Source organism: Lycium barbarum, chromosome 9 (assembly GCF_019175385.1).
Source record: "Lycium barbarum isolate Lr01 chromosome 9, ASM1917538v2, whole genome shotgun sequence".
In the NCBI taxonomy this organism is placed as follows: Eukaryota; Viridiplantae; Streptophyta; class Magnoliopsida; order Solanales; family Solanaceae; genus Lycium; species Lycium barbarum.
Window position 1 is genome coordinate 6,326,812 of NC_083345.1, and position 20,798 is coordinate 6,347,609.

At 35.3% G+C, this 20,798-nt stretch overlaps 1 protein-coding gene and 3 pseudogenes across 3 annotated transcripts; all 4 read left to right on the plus strand.

The window, feature by feature from the left end:
* Window positions 1–1,573: 1,573 nt before the first annotated feature.
* LOC132610525 (F-box/kelch-repeat protein At3g23880-like) lies at window positions 1,574–3,796 on the plus strand (annotated as a pseudogene).
* Window positions 3,797–5,098: 1,302 nt separating this feature from the next.
* On the plus strand, window positions 5,099–7,647 carry LOC132610846 (F-box/kelch-repeat protein At3g23880-like; annotated as a pseudogene).
* An 832-nt stretch (window positions 7,648–8,479) lies between these two features.
* On the plus strand, window positions 8,480–16,294 carry LOC132610956 (F-box/kelch-repeat protein At3g23880-like). 3 transcript variants are annotated; one of them, XM_060325363.1, is made up of 2 exons: window positions 8,480–9,053; window positions 9,129–10,365. In XM_060325363.1, exons 1-2 carry the CDS (start codon window positions 8,875–8,877, stop codon window positions 10,099–10,101), a joined length of 1,152 nt encoding a protein of 383 aa, XP_060181346.1. In that variant the 5' UTR covers window positions 8,480–8,874; the 3' UTR covers window positions 10,102–10,365. The 3 variants fall into 3 exon arrangements, 1 of the variants encoding a protein (XP_060181346.1); XR_009571380.1 differs by lacking the exon at window positions 9,129–10,365 and adding an exon at window positions 15,949–16,294 and having other exon boundaries at window positions 8,920–9,053; XR_009571379.1 differs by lacking the exon at window positions 9,129–10,365 and adding an exon at window positions 14,766–14,989 and having other exon boundaries at window positions 8,921–9,053.
* A 3,059-nt stretch (window positions 16,295–19,353) lies between these two features.
* Window positions 19,354–20,798, plus strand: LOC132610911 (F-box/kelch-repeat protein At3g23880-like; annotated as a pseudogene).

Sequence of the window (20,798 nt, forward strand, 5' to 3'; positions counted from 1 at the left end):
CAATATAAATTTCACCATAACCACAACTAGAATACAACATAAAATTCAACTCATATTATTTATACAACAATATACATATATGTCCACTTACATATATGCACACCCACTTTGTAAACTTCCATATTTCCATAAATTCTACTCATTTCTACATACTACAACATAAACCAACCTTCATAACATAATAAAAAGGGATTAATTCTTACCTTTTTCTATAATCTTCTTCACTTGACCAAGTTGTCAACTTGAAGAAACAAGTGCTCTTTCTTCCAAAATAATTACACCAAGTTGTAAAGGACCCTTGAATTAGTAGAAATACCACAAGAAAATAATTTTTGGGATAAGATTTCAAAGGGTCAATTTTTTTTCTCCATGGCCGTATGGCCTTTAGTTCTTTTGCTCTTGTTTCTTTGTTTTGTTCTTGTTTTCCAACTTGTGTTATTTTCTTGAATCTTCTAGGCTTTATATGCTAATTATCACATGGGAATTAATTAAAATTCCATGTGCTTGGGCCATTGTTGGCCGGCCACCCCATCTCCTTTGGGCCTTAATTCGTTTTTATTTTTTTGGGCCAACTCGGTTGATCCCGAGTTGGGCCTAGTCCACTGACCTTTCGACCTTAAAACGTCCATATCTCCTTGTACCGATGTCACCTGGGAACCCACGACCTATGGTTGGAAAGCTAATTCAATTATCTACAACTTCTAGTTCTTGGTATTTTTCCAAATTCCAAACTTATAATACCGTTTTTGCCCCTAAAATTCAGATCACCCGAAAACGTTTTCTTAAAAATATTCGTTTGGAGGACTTCCACTTTGATTTGGCCCAAGGGTCCTTCTTGAGTTGTGTTTAACTTCACATATGTGATTCATATGACTTGTCACATGTTCCAAAAAAAATCTTAACGTGTGGGCCCCACCTCAGCTTACAAATAATCCGACGTTTAAAATTACGGGATATAACATAAATACTGGGACAAGAACAAAAAAACTATCTGTTGGATTTATTAAAATTTAAAACTTCTTTTCAAGATTTTGTTTTTTGGGGGGGTGGGGGGGGGGAGGGTACAAAAAAACAAAAACTTTGCAAAACATCTTTTTTTGGAAGGGTGTGGAGTGCAAAAAAATAAAAAGAAAAACTTTTCTAAACTTTTAAAAAAAAATTAGGTGGGGGAGAAGGAGGAGTGGGGGCTGTTAAAAAGAATTAAAACTTTTTAAAAAAAATATTTTGCGGGAGGGGGGAGTGAAAAAAAAAAATCATTTTTTTGGGTGGGGAGGCGGGGGAGGAGGGGTGGTAAACAAAAGTAAATAAAAAATATCAAAACTTTTTAAAAATTAAAAAAATTGTGGGAGTGTGGGGAGGGGAAGAGGTGGGAGAAGGAGAAGGGAGGCTGGTGAATTTTTTAGAATTAAGTTGGAATTTTTTTGTATTTTGTGAAAAATTAAAAAGTTTTAAAAATTATAATTTAATCTCGTTTTAAGCCAATACAGGTTTGACCTACTCTGTCAAGTCACCTTTAGTTTATTTTTTCCAGTCTCTTCTCCATAGCAGAATTCCAGTAATTTGTGCAACGCAAATGGAATTCGAAGAAGATGAAGCCCTCCCTCAACACCCAAAGCGTAGCAAACCCTGTTCATTTTCCATCCATTTCAAGTAAAGATTCAGTCTTGCCAATGCCTAACCTTCCTGCTGAACTCATCATTGAAATCTTGCTAAAGCTTCCAGTGAAATCCCTCTTGAAATTCAGGTCTGTTTCTAAATCTTGGATTGAATTAATCTCTAGCCCTGAATTTGTGAAGACCCATCTCTTATTATCTGCTAGTAACAAGAACTACACCCACCATGGAGTTACGTTTATGGTTGCTAGTACTGCTAACCTCGGCTTCAAGGTCTGTTCTCTTAGGGATTTATTTTACCATCCTGATCCTGTAACTGAAGCATTTGACTTAGATTATCCTGGTAAAAATCCCGATGATCATCCTCGGCTTGTTGGTTCTATCAATGGGTTGATTTGTCTTGCCATCAGAATATAGTACGGATTTGATGACTTGTATCTATGGAATCCGTCAATTAGAAAGTATAAGAAATTGCCTAGTTATACACTTAATCTGAACCGCCGTGACTGTGAGGTTATACTTGCTGATTTCAATTTCGGTTTTGCATATGATGAGTTCCAAGATGATTATAAGGTAGTGGGTATTTTCCCTATTTACAGAAGGGGGCGTCTCTGTTGTGTTGAGGTCAACATATATAGTCTAAAGAGTAATTCTTGGAGACGTATCGATGATTTTCAAGGTAGAGAGCTCTTGTATGGTCCTGCTATGTTTGTGAATGATAAACTTCATTGGACTGCCTGGGGTCGGGACATCATTTCTTTTGATTTGGCTGATGAGAAATGGTCAGAGGTAGAGCAGCCCTCCTGCTTTAAAGGATGTGGATTCTTGAAGCTAGGAATGTTTGGGAGTGATCTTTCTGCGTTTTGTAATTATGTAAGGACTCATGTAGACATCTGGGTTATGACAGAGTATGGGGTAAAAGAATCTTGGACAAAGATGTTTACGGTCAAGTCTCCAGATGATTCTACAGGTATATTTTATCCACCCATTTTAATGTCAAATGAAGGTGAAATTTTGCTTCAGTTTGGATCACGTTTCACGAAATACAATCCAAAGGATGACTTGATCAGATATCTAGATGTTACTGGCGTTGGTCCATATATTGAGGCAGAAATCTATGTTAAGAGCCTAGTTTGTCCCTTTTTTACAGGAAAGGCCACGAACAACGGAGGCTGAAATAACTCAGACGCGTGACTAATAACCTGTAAGAGTTACACTCTGCATTTTTCTCAAGTGTTGTTAAATTCTACTTCATATTGCTTGGGAATCTTGTTACTCAATTTCCTTTGTTGCACTATTTTCAAGAAACGATAATCTTTTGTAAGAGCAGTTATTTTGGTTGTATTACTTGGTGTGTTGAACTTTAAACTCAATGGTACTGGATGTTGTTGCTCTTCTTGAGAAGTTTCTTAAGGGGATGTCGTGCCTATAGATAGAGTAAGAACAGGGAGCACCCTTTATCAAAAAAAAAAAAAAAAGGGGGAGCACCAGAGACATGGAAATTGTGGTAGATGAATGCACCAGATAAGCCTCATGGTTATTTTTTTTTTTAGATCCAGGAGGTTTCTCTGGCTATTCTCCGTTAGGTGAAAGCTTAACAGCGGAATGAGGAGGAAACCAAGGAATTGTTTAACGAAGCTTAAGCTCTGAGATAGTGTCTAGTTTTGGTGTTTTTCGTTGCTGCTAATAGTTGATGGTTTATTTTCTTTTGGACGATTCGATGATTTCTTTGCTAATAGCTAATCTTGTATGTAATTGTTTTACTTCGCAACTATCTTCTTATTCTTTTACTTATTGATCTAAGAAAGTCTGAATTTTTTCTTTTCACTTTAGCAGTAATATTTGATGGATGCAAGTTGCATTGGAAGGTGAAAGCATTTTAGCAAGCAAGCCATTTTGCTGCTATGATCATGAGAGTTGTACCAAAGAACTATGGAGCATAGGAGAGCTTTGTTTAAAAGAGGGCCTTGTATGTGCACTCTCAAAGTTGAAAAGTGTCTATTTTTTTTTTAAGGGAGCAACTTTATTCTAGATTAAAAGTGCAGGCATTTTTCATTTTGTTATTCTGAACAAGAATTGTTTGCATTACAGCTAAGTCAGCTTTTTTTGTTCTAAATAGACCCTCAAATTGTAGTATCTATCATTTGACCCTTTTCCAAAAAGTTCTTATACGTTTCATTCTCTCTAAAAGTTTTAAAAGAAGGTAATACGTTTCATTCATCATTAAGTGACAGTTCCTTGTTTAGTGCAACCCAAGTGAACAATAGCTGGTACTTATGAAAAAATAATTTCAGAGTTTGACACACACGCAAGGGAGATGAGCAGGCCTTGATAACTCAAAATGTATTTTGGTGGAACCAGAAGTGTTTGCATTTTTGCGATTCTCGCAAGTTAAGGGCGCATGGCTTCTATATATACAACTTGAATTGGTGTTTTGAGATAGGATGCTTGAAATGTGTGCATGCGGGAATTCTTGCAACTGGAATTTTGAGAGAGGATGCTTTAGCTCTTTGAGTGCTGATCATGACCTTAAATTGGGTCATGACAAAGATGATAAGGCATGTGTGATGTCAAAGAGCCTGTTTGGACAAAGATGACAAAGAGCCTGTTTGGATGGGCTTAAAATAAGCAGATAAGTCAAAAAAAAAATAAGTTGGGTAGGCTAACTTATTTTTTTTGACTTATAAGTTGTTTTCAGCTTATAAGCTGCTTTAGATAAGCTAAGCCAAAAGGGCTCAATTATTTTTTTGAGCTTATTTTATGCACAAAATGACTTTAAGTTGGCCAGTCAAATACTCAAAAAAACTAAAAATAGCTTATAAGTAACTTATAAGTCAATCCAAACGGGCTCTAAAGCTCATGTTGCCGATAGTCCATTGTCCTATTTTTTTATTTTTTATTTTTAATTTAACAATCTGTCCGGAGCTAGGCTCGACTAATATGGTTTCCTGTTGATTAGGCCTACTAAGAGGGACAAATAACTCTTTACCAAAAAGTTTTCCATTTTCACAGCGAGAACCGTAAACCTCTGGTTAAGTGCAGTTGTATTCATTATCTTCATCTCAGATCACACACTTATTATATATATACATATGCGTATGACGTGCTTATTGACAAATCTGAGATTCTTTTTTTCCATTTTAAGATTACATCGGAATGTTGTATCAGTTACGCGAGAAATAATACAATTAATAAGAAACCTGGCCCCTTAAGTGCCATACAATTACAGAGGTTTCATGCCATTTCAACAGAAAAGCAATAGATATTGGTGGTAAGTTGTGCCGACTATTCCGCTTGTCATAATAAAATCTGCAAGAATAAGGATAAAATTATAAATATTGCGGAATTTTAATAGGACAATTCTCTTCTAGTAACAAGATCAAATAAAATTATAAGCACTTTAATCAGAGTTTTGATTAACTTCAAGGTAACATGTGTTAAGTCTAATAATATGGGGACCAAAACCGCAATTGTTCAATAACATATCGACTAAAGTCGCAAGTCTACCAAACACAAAACTACGGAGTCTCTTTTCTCCACAGCAAAATTCCCGACTCCAAAGAGTTCTAATTTCTGCAACCCAAATGGAACCCCAAGAAGATGAAGCCTTCACAAAGCCTGCTCATATTTCAAGCAAAGATTCAATCTTGCCAATGCCTAACCTTCCTACTGAACTCATCACTGAAATCTTGTTAAAGCTTCCTGTTAAATCTCTCTTGAAATTCAGGTCTGTTTCTAAATCTTGGCTCGAGTTAATCTCTACCCCTCATTTTGTGAAGACCCATCTCTTGTTATCCACTAGTAACAAGGACTACACTCACCATGGAGTAATGTTTAAGTTTGCTAGTACATCTGACCACGGTGTCAAGGACTGTTCTCTTAGCGCTATACTTTACGATTCTGTAACTGAGGCATTGGACTTGGATTATCCTGATAAAAATCGTAATGGTTATCCTTGTCTTGTGGGTTCTGTCAATGGATTGATCTGTCTTTCCATCAGTCTATTTCACGGATTAGATGACTTGTTTATCTGGAATCCATCAATAAGAAGATATAAGAAACTGCCTAATTATAGGCTTAACTACGATGAGGAGGAAGAGGAACCTGGTGATTTCAAATTTGGTTTTGGATATGATAGAGTTCCAGGATGAGTACAAGGTAGTGGGTGTCTTCCCCATTTACAGATACATAGCTCTTTGTCGTGTTGAGGTACCTAAGGAGTAATTCTTGGAGACGTATTGGTGATTTTCAAGATAGAGAGCTGAAGGATCATTCTGCTAAGTTTGTGAATGGTAAACTTCATTGGCTTGACAGGGGCCGGAACATCATTTCTTTTGATTTGGCTGATGAGAAATGGGCAGAGGTAGAGCAGCTCTCTCGTTTTAAAGGATGTGGATGGTTGAATCTAGGACTGTTTGGGAGTGGTCTTTCTGTAGTTAGTAATTACGTACCCACTCATGCAGATGTCTGGGTTATGAAGGAGCATGGGGTAAAGGAATCTTGGACAAAGATGTTTACCATCAAGTCTCCTGAAGATGGACGTACATTTTATCCATCCATTTTAATGTCAAATGAAGGTGAAATTTTGCTTCAGTTTGGATCACGTTTCACGAAATACAATCCAAAGGATGACTCGATCAGATATTTAAATGTTACTAGCTTAGCTTCATGTATTGAGGCAGAAATCTTTGTTAAGAGCCTAATTTGGCCCTTTTCACGGAAGGGACTGCGAATGCGACAACAATGGAGGCTGAAATAACTCAGCTGAAGACAATCGTGTGATTAATAACCCGTAAGAGTTACAATTTTCTTAACTGTTGTTAAATACTGCTTCATATGGCATTGGGACTTAAGTCATTTTATACTCAATGGTACTGGACATTGTTGCTCTTCTTGAGCTGTTTTTAAAGTGGATGGTGTGCCTATAGATAGAGTAAGAATAGAGAGCATCAGATACATGGAAGATGTTGTAGATGAATGCAACAATAACACCTAAGTTTAGCCATTATATTTTTTTGATCCTGGGGGTTTCTCTGACTATTCTTCTTTTGGTGAAAGCTTAACAGCGAAAAGGAATTATTTAAGGAAGTTTAAGCTCTGAGATTGTATCTAGTTTTAGTGCTTTTCATTGTTGCTAATAGGTGGCTGCTCATTTTCTTCTGGACTATTTGGTGTTGTCCTTGCAGCTAACAGCTAACTTTGTATTTTTCACTTCAAAACTGTATTCTTATTCTTCTACTTATTTGATCTTACAAAGGCTGAATCAATTTTCACTTTAGCAGTAATATTAATTAAAGAAATATCCATTAGAAGGTTAAAGCATTTTAGGAAAAAGCTATTTTGCTCTGCCATCCCTCCCACGCCTTCCTTCTTAACAGAAATCCATGCTCTATTACAAGGACTTATCCTTGCTGTGACTTATAATCTCACACCGTTAGAAATAGCTATGGATGCTACTGCAGTATTAACACTTATAAAAGATAATGTTGTTTCTCATCTACCTATCCTTGCTGATTGCAGGTTCCTGATGACCAGATTGGGTGAGCCTGTACTCATCCATAACTACAGGGAGCAAAATATGATCGCAGGTAGGCTAGCTAATATATATGTGCGGTAGCAATGACGAGGAATCCCGTATTTTGGTCTTTTGGTAACCTCCAACAACACTTCAAGATCTTATACTTGAGGAACAACAACTCAACGAGACATTCCCTCTGTTCGCATGGTTTCCAGCTCCAGTGCTTACAGCTGAACAAGGAGAAATGCAAAGACACCATCCAAACTTTTGATGCACAAGCTCCATCTTTGTACCCCTTTTTATATTGTGGCGGCTGGGTCAGCCAATAGCCACTTTCTTTCTGCATCATGTAGTTTGGCAACAAAGCCACCTAGTAGTAGTAGCGGTAATAGCATCTTTTGTAGTATGGGTCCTACGAACCCTCAAGCGACGGAAAAGGGCCAAAAATGCCTAGATTTGGTATAATATTGTCCTCCGTTTACTATCGGACTAAAAAATGCCCCGGTGTCAACTTTTTGGCTCAATAATACCATTATTTTTAAAAGCTCACGTCTAATTAAAAAACTCAATAATTAATTAGCGTATGGCATCACCTGATTGGCCTAATTTTGAGTCCCACAATAATTTATTTTTAAAAAAAAGAAGAAACCCCACCCCCCCCCCCCCCAAAAAAAAAAAACCCAAACCCATCCAACCCCCAACTCCCTAATCCACTCCACTTTGCCCAGCTAAAGATAATTGAAGTATAAGAAATTATAATCTATTAAAATGTAATAAGAATTTTTGCAAATTAAAGATAACTAAGTATAAGAAATTATAATTTATTAAATATAATAAAAAAATTATTGCATACATTTGACATATTTAGAAATAAAATTTTGTGAAATTTGAAGCAAAAAAAACTGGTGCTGACTTACAAGGTGTGTGTGGGGGTTGATTGGGAGGAAGAGGATTGGGTGGGCTGTTGCGTGTAGAGAGTGGGGGTGGCGGGGAGTTTTTTTTCAGTTTAAAATTTATTGTGGGACCCAAAATTAGGTCAATCAGGTGATGTCACATGTTAAATAATTATTGATTTTTTAAATTAGATGTGAGCCGTTAAAAATAAAGACATTTTAGACCCCATAGGTTAACGGTCTAGGCATTTGGGGGCGACAAGGTGAATAAAGGACATTTTTACACCAATTCTAATAGTTTAAAGGTATTTTAAGTCATTTTCCGTAGTATTAATGTGAAGTATTTTTCCTGACCAAAAAAGAAAACAGCATTTCAAGCATGTTATCTGAGACACTAGAGTTACCAACTAGAATATAGTGGCCTGAAGATCATAGTAATCTACACGTATATCCGACACAATCTACAGTTCCAGTGTACACAAATAAATAAAAAAGACGACTTCTCTTGAGGAATCATAAGTCGGAGAATTTCCTTTAAACTCTAACAGAAGAGTTCCAAACTGTTCACAATATCTTGTCTTTTTTCTTTACTTTTAACCTGTTAGTCACAAAAAGCAAACCTAAAAACAGTATAACTAGAGGTATATTTGGATCGAAAGTATAATGAGGATATATTTGATCCTTTTCTGTTAATCTAATACTAAAGGGACCAGACCACAATTATGCAATATAGTATGCGCTAAAATCGCTATTTTTTGATCTTGGAGCTTTCACAAGAAGGGAGAAACAACAATAAACCCAGTAGCAAAATTCCCAACTCCAAAGAGTTCTAATTTGTGCAATAACCCAAATGGAATCCAAAGAAGATGAAGCCATTCCTCAACACCCAAAACGGAGCAAACCCACAGATCCTCTTCATTTTGAGTCCATTTCAAGCAGAAATACAGTCTTGCCAATGCCTAGCCTTCCTGCAGAGCTCATCACTGAAATCTTGTTAAGGCTTCCTGTCAAATCACTCTTGAAATTCAGGTCTGTTTCTAAATCTTGGCTTTCTTTACTCTCTAGTCCTGATTTTGTGAAGACCCACCTCTTATTTTCCTCTAGTTACAAGGACTACTCCCACCATGGACTTATGTTTAAGGTTGCTAGTACTGCTATCCTTGGCTTCAAGGTCTGTTCTCTTAGGGCTTTACTTTACCATCCTCTAACTGAGGCATTTGACTTGGATTATCCTGGTAAAAATCTCGGTGATCATCCTCGACTTGTTGGTTCTATCAATGGATTGATTTGTCTTGCCATCAGACTATTGCAAGGATTTGATGACTTGTATCTATGGAATCCGTCAATTAGAAAGTATAAGAAATTGCCTAGTTATACACTTAATCTGAACCGCCGTAACTGGGAGGTTAGACTTTCTGACTTCAATTTCGGTTTTGCATTTGATGAGTTCCAAGATGATTACAAGGTAGTGGGTATTTTCCCTGTTTATACATACACAGACAGCCCTTGTCGTGTTGAGGTCAAAATATATAGTCTGAGGAGTAATTCTTGGAGACGTATTGGTGATTTTCAAGGTAGAGAGTTGTTGGATCATTCTGCTAAGTTTGTGAATGGGAAACTTCATTGGCTTGACAGGGGCCGGAACATCATTTCTATTGATTTGGCTGATGAGAAATGGGCAGAGGTAGAGCAGCCCTCATGTTTTAAAGGATGTGGATGGTTGAAGCTAGGAGTGTTTGGGAGTGATCTTTCTGTATTTTGTAATTACCCATGGACTCATGTAGATGTCTGGGTTATGAAGGATAACAGAATAAAGGAATCTTGGACAAAGATGTTTACCATCAACTTTCCTGAAGTTCCTATGAGATATATATTTTGTCCACCCATTTTAATGTCAAATGAAGGTGAAATTTTACTTCAGTTTGGACCACTTTTCATGAAATACAATCGAAAGGATGACTCGATTAGATATCTAGATGTTACTAACTTTGCTCCATGTCTTGAGGCAGAAATCTACGTTAAGAGCCTAGTTTGTCCCTTTTATAGCGGGGACCCTGAATTCAACAACGGAGGCTGAAATAAGTCAGATGAAAACATTTCCCTTAAGTGATGTTAAACTCTGTTTCATAGTGCTTGGGGATTTTGTTGATCATTTTCCTTATCTGCACTATTTTCTAGAAACAATAATCTTTTGCAAACTGCTTCAATAATCTTTTTCTTGTGCTTTGATTTTTGGTACTATCTGTTATTTCTTGTACTTAGATTATCTTATTTTATCTTTGATAGTTACTGTCCATTTGCAAACTCCTTCATCATGGCTTTGTCGCTTTCGTTATTTTCATTTCCATATTGCTTTGAATTTCTTGGCCTTATCTGACCTCTTTTTATGCCTTCTATTGAGCCGAGAGTCTTTCGAAAACAGTCGTCCTACCTTGGTAGGAGTAAGGTCTGCGTACACTCTACCCTCCCCAGATCCCACATTGTGAGATTTCACTGGGTTGTTGTTGTTGTTGTAATAATGAGCAGTAATTTTGGTTGTATTTCCTGGTGAGTTGAACTTTAAACTCAATGGTAGTGGGCCGTGTTGCTCTTTTTTGGTAGTTTTTTAAGGGGATGTTGTGCCTAAAGTTGTTAACCGGTTCCAACCGGAACCGGACCGGTAACCGGTTAAGGAACCGCTTAACCGGGTTTAAACTCCAAACCGGAACCGGTCCGGTTTGGAGTAGTTAAAATCTTTTTTTTTTTTTTTGTTTTTGTATTATATATATATATATATATATATATATATATATATATTATAGTATTTATTAGTATATTGTAGGTATATTTACATATGTTATACAACTTTATAATTAAAGTTTAAATATTTACTGACTAACAGCCTAACAGCAAGTCAGCAATACAGAATAGTGTTTTTCGTATACATATATATATATAACTTACATATACTTATACATATATACTATATAAGTATATATACTTAATATATATACTATATATATTTATATATACTTATATACTATATATACTTATATACTATATATACTTATATATATGTACTATATACTATATATACTTACTTATATACTATATATACTATTTTTTCTATATATACTTATATATGTTTAAGTATACTATATAACTTAATATACTTATAAGTATATTCTTAGTATATTTTAGGTATATTCCTAACTTAATAAAAGTAAAAATATGAACACAAGTAAATAGAAGAAAGCTCAATGAGCCATATATTTTATTCATTCTTGGATAACATTTATTTGCAAGTTGTATTTTTTTTTAACTTGCAAATAATACATGAGTTGTACAAAAATAGTAGAATAATAAAATCACCAATTTTGAACCATTTCGTTAATTTCCCCCACATCATATTCGGTCATGGAAATATCTTCAAAGTCTTCCATTTGGTCCAGTCCACTAGTTATCAAATCTTCAATTTCTTCCTCTTCGCCTTCCTCCGCTTCTGAGTTTTGGTTGCGTCGCTCCGATCTAATCCAATCTCGAATGCACACTAGTACTTGCAAGCTAAAGCCGGATAATGAATGTCTATGGTCTCCAATCTGCTGTCTTCCTTGGCTAAATGCGCTCTCCGAAGCCACGGTTGATACTTGAACCGAAAGGATATCTCGAGCCATTCTTGAAAGTACCGGATAGCTTGCCTTGTACTTCTTCCACCATGCTAAGACGTTCACCTCATCCAGTTGGCTGATATCCACATTTGACTGCATCAAATAAAAGTTAAATTCATCAAAGTTTGCAGTAGAAGAAGAAGTTGGCTGTGAATGTAAAACTTTTAAACCCGACAAGCCCTTTTTGCTACTCTGAGAAGTAGTAGGGCGTGGAGCAACGGGTGTAGCACGTTCTTCCAAACTAGAATAATGAGTAAAAACTCTTCTAAACTCATCATCAATAGCGAGATCGGCTTCAGCTAAAGATGGTTGAACTCCCTCTTCAATTTCTAAAAATGTATAAATTTGACTAACCAAATTTTAGTATAAGACACTTTTAAACAAGGATTTAAAAGGGAACCCAATATAAATAAAGTTGGGATGGGAAAAAAATACTTCTTAAATTTGATTATCATTTCAAAAATAGCCACTTGATAATCGGGTTTATATTTATACTCTTGTAAAACTCTAGCTATTTTCGCTAAGTAGGCTAAAATTCCGGTTACCGTGGGATAAAATTGTCTAGAAAAAGCAAGAGTTGCATTATAAAAATTTTCTAAGAGTTCAATACATTCTTTAACATCTTCCCAATGCCTAAAAGTTAACCAATCCTCACTATCAATATTATATTTGTTGTGAACTTGTTGTATGGGAATTCTATACTCATATGCTTGTTGTAGCATAATGTAAGTGTAGTTCCACCTAGTCTCAATTTCTACTTGAATTTTCCTAGGTCTAAGGTTATTTTCCACACAAGCATTCTTAAAATCTCTAATTCTTCCCCTATTAGCATTACAAAAAAGAAACGCAACAGCATTTCTAACTTTTTGAACAGAATCATCAAAATGCTCAAGACCATCTTTAACAATTAAATTTAAAATGTGACAACTACATCTTACATGAAAAATATTTGTTAGAGGAGGGTTTATTTCTCTTTTTAAAAGACCAATTGCCTTTGTATTATTAGAAGCATTATCTAAAGCAATACAAAGTGTTTTTCTATAAATGTTAAAAAATCTCATTATAGTAGACATTGAATCGGCTAAAATTTTTTCATCGTGACGACCTTTTCCTTCGTCGTATAAAAAAGCTATAATTCTTTTTTGCATAACCCAGTTGTCATCAACCCAATGACATGTAATAGCAAAAAAATCTAAATGGTTAATACTAAGACCCAAATCAGCGATAAGACAAACATTACAATTTAAAGAATTAAATACATGGCGCAAATAAAATCTATATTTTTTAAACAAATCTATAACATCGGCTCTACAAGTACTTCTAGGAATACCCTCAAATAACGGGTTATAACAACGTTGAATTAAGTAACAAACCCCAAACCCGAGGGAAAGGAAAATGGTAAACAATCATAAGCTACCATTTTAGCTATATCTACGCGTTCTTTTTTCTTGTCATACTTAAAATTTCTACCGGTTCTTGGGTCTATCGTCATTTGAATCCTCCCCACATTTGAACCTGTTTGCTCTCCCCAAATATCCATATGTTTGGTTCTCATATGAGCATTTAGTGTACCTGTTCCACCATCCTTACCAGTTCCTTGCTTGAAACTAAATACTTGTCCACATATATTACATGTAGCTGATTGGTTTTTCCTATTCTTAGTCATAAATTTCCAAACTTTAGCTGTTGGCTTACGAGTTCTAGGCGGTTTGTCTTGTGTATGTGACTGTGCAGGACATGTATCTCCTATGGGATTTTCGGGGGGTTGTGTTTCATCATCATCATCTAAGTCTTCATTAAAAGTGTCGGTAAAATGTTGTTGCATTGCCTCATAACCTAAAAGTGGATTATTTCCACCAACATCAATACCTAAATTAGGTGTTTCTTCCACAAATGTTTCCTCAGTAAGCGCACCCCTAACAGTACGACTACTACTACCGGCACCACGTCTTAATCTCTTTGACATTATTAAATAGAATTAATTTAAATCACAATCAAATAAATCACAAGAAAATAAATCACAAGAAAATAAATTACAACAAATTAAATTGCTAGAATTAAATTGCGTAAATTAAATTGCGAAAAATAAATTGCTAGAATTAAATTGCGAAAATTAAAGATAGAGTTGGAACGAAGGTACCAAATTGTCGGATTAATTTCCAACAAAGTGAAGGCGGCTAGAATTGCAAATCCACCAAAGCTACTTAGGATTGTTGCAAAATCACCAACTCCACTAACAATATTATAATTGCAAAATTAATAATTGAAAGTTGAAACTATAATAAGACTTTGTGGCTAATTATTGTAAAGTAACTATAATTGAGAGATTGAGATTTGAGAGAAAGATGAAGAAGAGTGAATTGATGTGAATTAAAATGAAAATGAAGAAGGGTTTATATAGGGGTGGGGGATGGGTTAAAGTGTTAAAAAATAAAAAATTGGGGGCCAAAAATTAAGAAAATGACCGTTTGGCAACGGCCATTTTTGCAAATGGACCGTTGCCAACGGTCCATTAACAACGGCCCAACGGCTCTTTTTTTATTATTTTTTTATTTTTCACCGGTTTAACCGGTTTCGGTTTCCAAAATATTGGAACCGGACCGGTAAACTAATACACGGTTAACCGGAACCGGTTATACCGGTTTTAATACCGGTTCCGGTTCCGGTTCCGGTTTAACCGGTCCGGTTACCGGTTAAAACCGGTTATAACGAACCGGTTGCCACCTTTAGTTGTGCCTATAGATAGAGTAAGAATAGAGAGCACCAGAGACATGGAAATCGTGGTAGGTGAATGCACCAGTGATGCCTAGGTATAGCTCTTATGGTTACTTTTTTGATCCAAGGGGTTTCTTTGACTATTTCTTCTTTAGGTGAAAGCTTAATAGTGCAAAAGGAATTATTTAACGAAGTTTAAGCCTTGAGATAGTACCTAGTTTTGGTATTTTGCTTGCTGCTAATGTACCTGGCTCTTTATTTTCCTATGGACTATTCGTTGTTGCCTTGTAGCTGATAGCTAACTTTGTATTTTTCACTTCAAAGCTATCTTCTTATTCTTCTACTTATTTGATCTTACAAAGGCTGAATCAATTTGCAGTTTAGCGGTAATATTGATGAAAGCAAGTATCCGTTAGAAGATAAAGCATTTTAGGAAGCTAATTTTGCTACTATGACGAGAGCTTTGTTTAGGAGGGCCTTGTCTATTCTACAGTTGATAAATAGTGCAGACTTTTCCCATCTTTGTTATGTTGAACTAGAATTGGTTTCCATTATAGCTAAATCTGTTTTTGTTCCAAGTAGACCCTCAAACTGTATCTATCAGTTGACCTTTTTTTTAATTAATAATTCTTATTCATTTTATTCTATCTTTAAAAATATTCAAAATTAAAGTCATAAGGTGCAACAGTTCTTTATCATCAAGATTCAAGTGAGAGTTCAAAATCCTAGTTTAGTGCAACCCAAGTAAAACTCTATTTGTTATGTTATCAGCTATCAATAGTGATATTTTAAAAAACTTTTGATATACCACTTGAGGTAGGATACTTGGGTTGGTGAAGGTCCTAGCTCTTTGAGGGCTTGTCATGACCTTAAATTGGGCCATGACAGAGAAAATGGCCTATGTGATGGAGTAAAGCCCATTTCGCGGTTAGTCCATCTTCTTTTTTCTTTTTTTTGTTTAACCATCTTGCATTCGAATCTTGGATCGACTAATCTACAAGATTCGAATAATCTTTTTCCTCATCGGCTAGGCTACCTACTAAGGGGATAAAGAGTTCTCTATCAAAAAATAATTTCATTCTCAGAGCTCGAACCCAAGGTATCTGGCATACAAAATCTCGTCTGTAAACAAGAAACAATCAAATTTTGAATAGGGAGTAGAAGATCTCTCCCCAAACCACCTTTTCCCTTCCAATTCTTCTCAATCCTCAAAGATTTTAGCAAAAACGGGATCATTGGGATACAATGTCTTTAAACTTTCAAAACCTATTAGTTTAGAAGACAAAGTATTAACTAAACCATGCTTTCTGGACAAGGCATCCACCACAATATTTTCTTTCCCTTTTTTGGATTGAATGACATAAAGGAAAAGTTTCAAGGAAAGTTCAACGCATTTAGCATGCCTTCTGTTCAATTTTCCTTGGGTCCGAAGATGTTTCAAAAATTCGGTTAAGTGCAGTTGCATTCATTATCTTTAGCTCGGATGACACTTATGTATATACATATGATGTGTTCACTGACTAATCTTGAATCCCTTTTTTTTTTTTTTTTTTTTTTTGAAGGATTCCACCAGCATGTTGTATTACTTATGCGAGAAATAATGCAATTGAAAGGAAACTTGGCCCTGAAGCGCCATTCAATTTCATACGTTTCATGCCATTTCATCATAAAAGCAATAGACGACATAAGTAGTTTATAAATTTGGTCCCCTAGCACCAACTGCAACAACATTTCAAGCATGCAATTCGAGACACTAGAATTGAATAGAAAATTCCCAAACCCAATATTGCAGGGACTTCCGTTTTTTGATATTTTCTTTGGAGCATTTACTGAGCTAAGATAAGATAAATTATGAAGCAACCAATCATAAAATTGCAGCAAGCATATGAGGAGCTATGATATACTACACATGGCAGATTAGGAATTGGAAGTTGTTCAGGAATACAAGTGTTCCTTTTTGGTTTTTGGAGGTCTAGAAACTGAGGCACTCTTCCTAGAAGGTGGTTGAGGTTCTGGATACTCGTTGCTTTGTATTACTTTTGTTGGTTTATGGTAATAATTCACAGTTTATTGCCCAGAAAAAAAAACATTTTCATTTCGAATTAGAGTAAAGGGTCAAAAACATACCTAAACTATCACGTTTTTTTGTGTTTCATACTTGAACTATTCAAAGTGAGCAAAATACACATAAACTATCACTATATAGTTAGCAAAACACACCTGGACTTATATACTATGGTGTGGGTACTACACTCTCTCTTTTTGTTTAAAAATAGTGTCACGTGGCACTGCACGTGGATAAATAATTCCACTGTGGCAGAAGTTTATTCCACATGGATAAATAAAAGGTTTAAAGTTAAAGGGGTAATATGTTTGGGTAAAATTAGAAATCACCGGTCATTGTAAAAAAATTGTAAAACTCACACCGGATATTCTCTTCTTCTCCAACATTGGTCTCATCTCTGATGTGGATGGTGTCTTGCTTTCCCCATTAAGCTTCAATTTCATCATGGGTTCCATATTAGTTGCTGATTTTCTTTAAAAAAAAAAAAAAAGTTAGGGTTCTTCATGTCACAAAATATTGGGGATTTTGTATAAAAATTTAGGGTTTTAAATATAATGAAGAAGAAATAAATGAAAAAAAATCTGCACAGGAGAAGAAGAAATGAAGAAAAATGGTTGAGAAATGACGAAGAAGAAAGGGGAGAGCTTAGGGTTTTAAAGAATTAATTGGAAGATTTTAAAAAATAAAAATAATAATGAGTCAGCAAAATATAGTTGTTACCTATGCCAAATGGACCAAAATTTTTTGATAAAATTTTGCTTCACGCGCTTTTAGGTGAGTGAGGTCAAACATTTAGTCTAGTCAGCGTCCAGGTGTGTTTTGTTAACTGTATAGTGATAGTTTAGGTGTGTCTTGCTCACTTCGGATAGTTCAGGTATGAAACACAAAAAAAATGTGATAGTTTAGGTGTGTTTTTGACCCTTTACTCTTCGAATTATTTTTGTTTAAGGGCTTTGATTAGTTGACAGTTGACAGTAAGGGCGTACATGGACCGGGTTGGTTCGGGTTTTTTAAAGACCAAACCAAACCAATTGCATCGGGTTTAAATCTATAAACCAAACCAAACCAACAAAAGTTGAGTTTTTCAACCTCGGGTTTTCTCGGTTTTTTCGGGTTGCTCGGGTTTTTCGGGTTTTTTCCGGTAAAGTCTTCATACAAAACATATAACTTATACTTCAAATATTTCTTTAGTCCTAGTAAGATACAACGATCTAATTAAGATATTTATTAAGAAAATAACACAAAACGTGATGAGAGATGACATTGTACTAAAATATTCAACGAAAAACAATTAATGAAATTGCATAAAATAAAATTATCATAATCTAAAAGTACTAAGTCATGCTACAATAAATACAATTTATAAGGCATGTAAAAAATGATCATAATATAAAAGTACTAAGTCATGCTAAAATAATTACGGCTACTAAGTATTAATTACATGACTAAATATTAAAGAAAAAAATAAAATTAAGTTATGCATTTTCACTTTCTAAACTAATATAAAACTAAAGAATAAATATCAAAATTATTGTCATTCCAGTGTTAGATATGAATTTCTTTTGTTAGCATTAGTATTGATTGATTTTTGTTGAGTTTTATTTGAGTTACTAATATCATTGGGCTATAAAACTTATTAAACCATTCAAAAGTCTAATTCCAAGCTTGGAATAATATGTTAAAAGACAAAAAATTATGAAAAAGTTAAAGAAACATTTATAAATTACATTATAAATAAATATTTGTATGTATAAAATGTGTTTGAAATTTTATAAATGTAATGTCGGGTTGGTTTGATTCGATTTGACTTTTTTTAGTTAAAACCAAACCAAATCAATAGTGTTCGGGTTTTTCTTTTTAAAACCAAACCAAGTCAAACCAAACCATTAATCGGGTTTTTTTCTCGGTTTGGTTCGGATTATCGATTTGGTGCGGTTTGTCGGTTTGCTTTGTACACCCCTAGTTGACAGCAACAATTGTTCTTCATTTCAGCGGGTAATCAAATTACAATAATATCAACGTTGGCATAGTTGAGAATTTCAATGGCAGAATCAGCAATCAGCCTGGAGGCATGTCTGATGGACGTGGCAACAACTCTTCCACAGGGCATTCACCTTCGCTCACAATGAATTTAGTCTTCATGCACCATGTCAAATGACGTTCGAAATAGCAGTGCAAAAACCAAACTCCTGATGCATTTGGAAGATAAAGAATAAGCAGAAAGGAAAAGAATGGTCGATTATATAATTAACAAATAACATGCTTTCAATTGTACTAGTAAAAGGGTGGGGAAAAAAAGAATTAGGCTTACCCTGGTTGTCTGCTTTGACAGGAAAATGATGAGAAATTAGATGTTATCCTGCTCTTTTAACAATCTTGGCTTTGTATTTTTTACAAAATAAAACTTTAGGGTTAAGATTATGGTCTTTCGAGGTGTCACTCCATTACAATGATAAATTGTGTTCAAAAGAGTAAAAATAAGATATTGAGGCTCGTTAATTTTGATGTACAAATTTGAGCAAGTCCTTCAACGATGAGGGCATGTTTGAGATCAAATTTAAATGGAAGAAAACTTTGTTCTATTTTCCATAGTGAAGGGGCAAATCCGAACTAGCCCACAAATGATAAAGACTATTTAGGACTGAATGCAAATGGAGGACGAAGTAATTCTTCTTCCACAGCTGAGGGACATCTTTGGCCGTTTCCTTGAATACAATGCTGAATTAACATCGGCTTGTGATAATTCCGTAACATTTTTAGTTTGTGACTTTCTGTTAGTTCTAAGGTCTAAAATCAGACTTTTGATTAAGTTCATGGTTAAATATGCACACTCTAATAATACGGGGACCAAAAGCATATTCATGCAATAGCATATGTGCTAAAATAGCTATTTCTCCGACCTTTGAGCTTTCACAGCAACTAGGGAAAAACATCAAACCTCGTAGTCCCCAAATCCATAGGGACAAAATTCTAATCCAAGAGTTTTAATTTCTACAACCTAAATGGAAACCCAAGAAGATGAAGCTGTCCCAGAAAGGGGCAAACCCACAAACCCATCAAGCAAAGATTCAATCTTGCCAATGCCAGACCTTCCTACTGAACTCTCACTGAAATCTTGGTAAGGCTTCCTGTGAAATCCCTCTTGAAATTCAGGTCTGTTTCTAAATCTTTGCTTGAATTAATCTCTAGCCCTCATTTTGTGAAGACCCATCTCTTATTATCCGCTACTAACAAGAACTACACCCACCATGGTGTTATGATTAACCACGGTATTATGGACTGTTCTCTTAGCGCTTTATTTAACGATAACTGAGGCATTTGACTTGGATTATCCTGGTAATAATCCCAATGATTATCCTAGGCTTTTCGGTTCTGTCAATGGATTAATTTGTCTTGCCATCAGTCCGTTATCACCATGAGCATGCATTTGCTGAATTCAACTTTGATTTTGCATATGATGAGTTCCAAGATGATTATAAGGTAGTGGGTGTTTTCCCTATTTACAGAAGGGGCCGTTTGTGTCATGTTGAGGTCAAAATATATAGCCTGAAGAGTGATTCTTGGAGACATATTGATGATTTTCAAGGTAGAGAGTTCTCGGATGGTTCTGCTAAGTTTGTGAATGGGAAATTTCATTGGCTTGACAGACAAGGGAACATCATTTCTTTTGATTTGTCTGATGAGAAATGGGCAGTGGTAGAGCAGCCCTCCTGTTTTGAAGGATGTGAATGTTTGAAGCTAGCTGTGTTTGGGAGTAATCTTTCTGTGTTTTGTAATTATGCATTTACTTATGCAGATGTCTGGGTTATGAAGGAGTATGGGGTAAAGGAATCTTGGACAAAGATGTTTACTGTCAAGTCTCCTGAAGATTCTAGGGGACATATATTGTTTCCAACAATTTTGATGTCAAATGAAGGTGAAATCTTGCTTCAGCTTGGACCATGTTTCACGAAATACAATCCAAAGGATGACTCGATTAGATATGTAGATGTTACTAACTTTGTTCCATGTCTTGAGGCAGAAATAGAAATCTACGTTAAGAGCCTAGTTTGTCCCTTTTCACAGCAGGGACCCTGAATGCAACAACGGAGGCTGAAAAGTGATGTTAAACTCTTGTTTCACATTGCTAGGGGATCTTGTCAATCATTCTCCTTATCTGCACTATCTTCAAGAAACGATAACCTTTTGCAAGAGCAGTTATTTTGATTGTATTACCTGGTGAGTTGAACTTTAAACTCAATGGTACGTACTAGACGTTGTTGCTCTTTTTAGGTAGTTTTTTAAGCAGTTATAGGTGAAAGCTTGTGTGTAATTTTCTTACTTCGCAAGTATCTTCTTGTTCTTTTA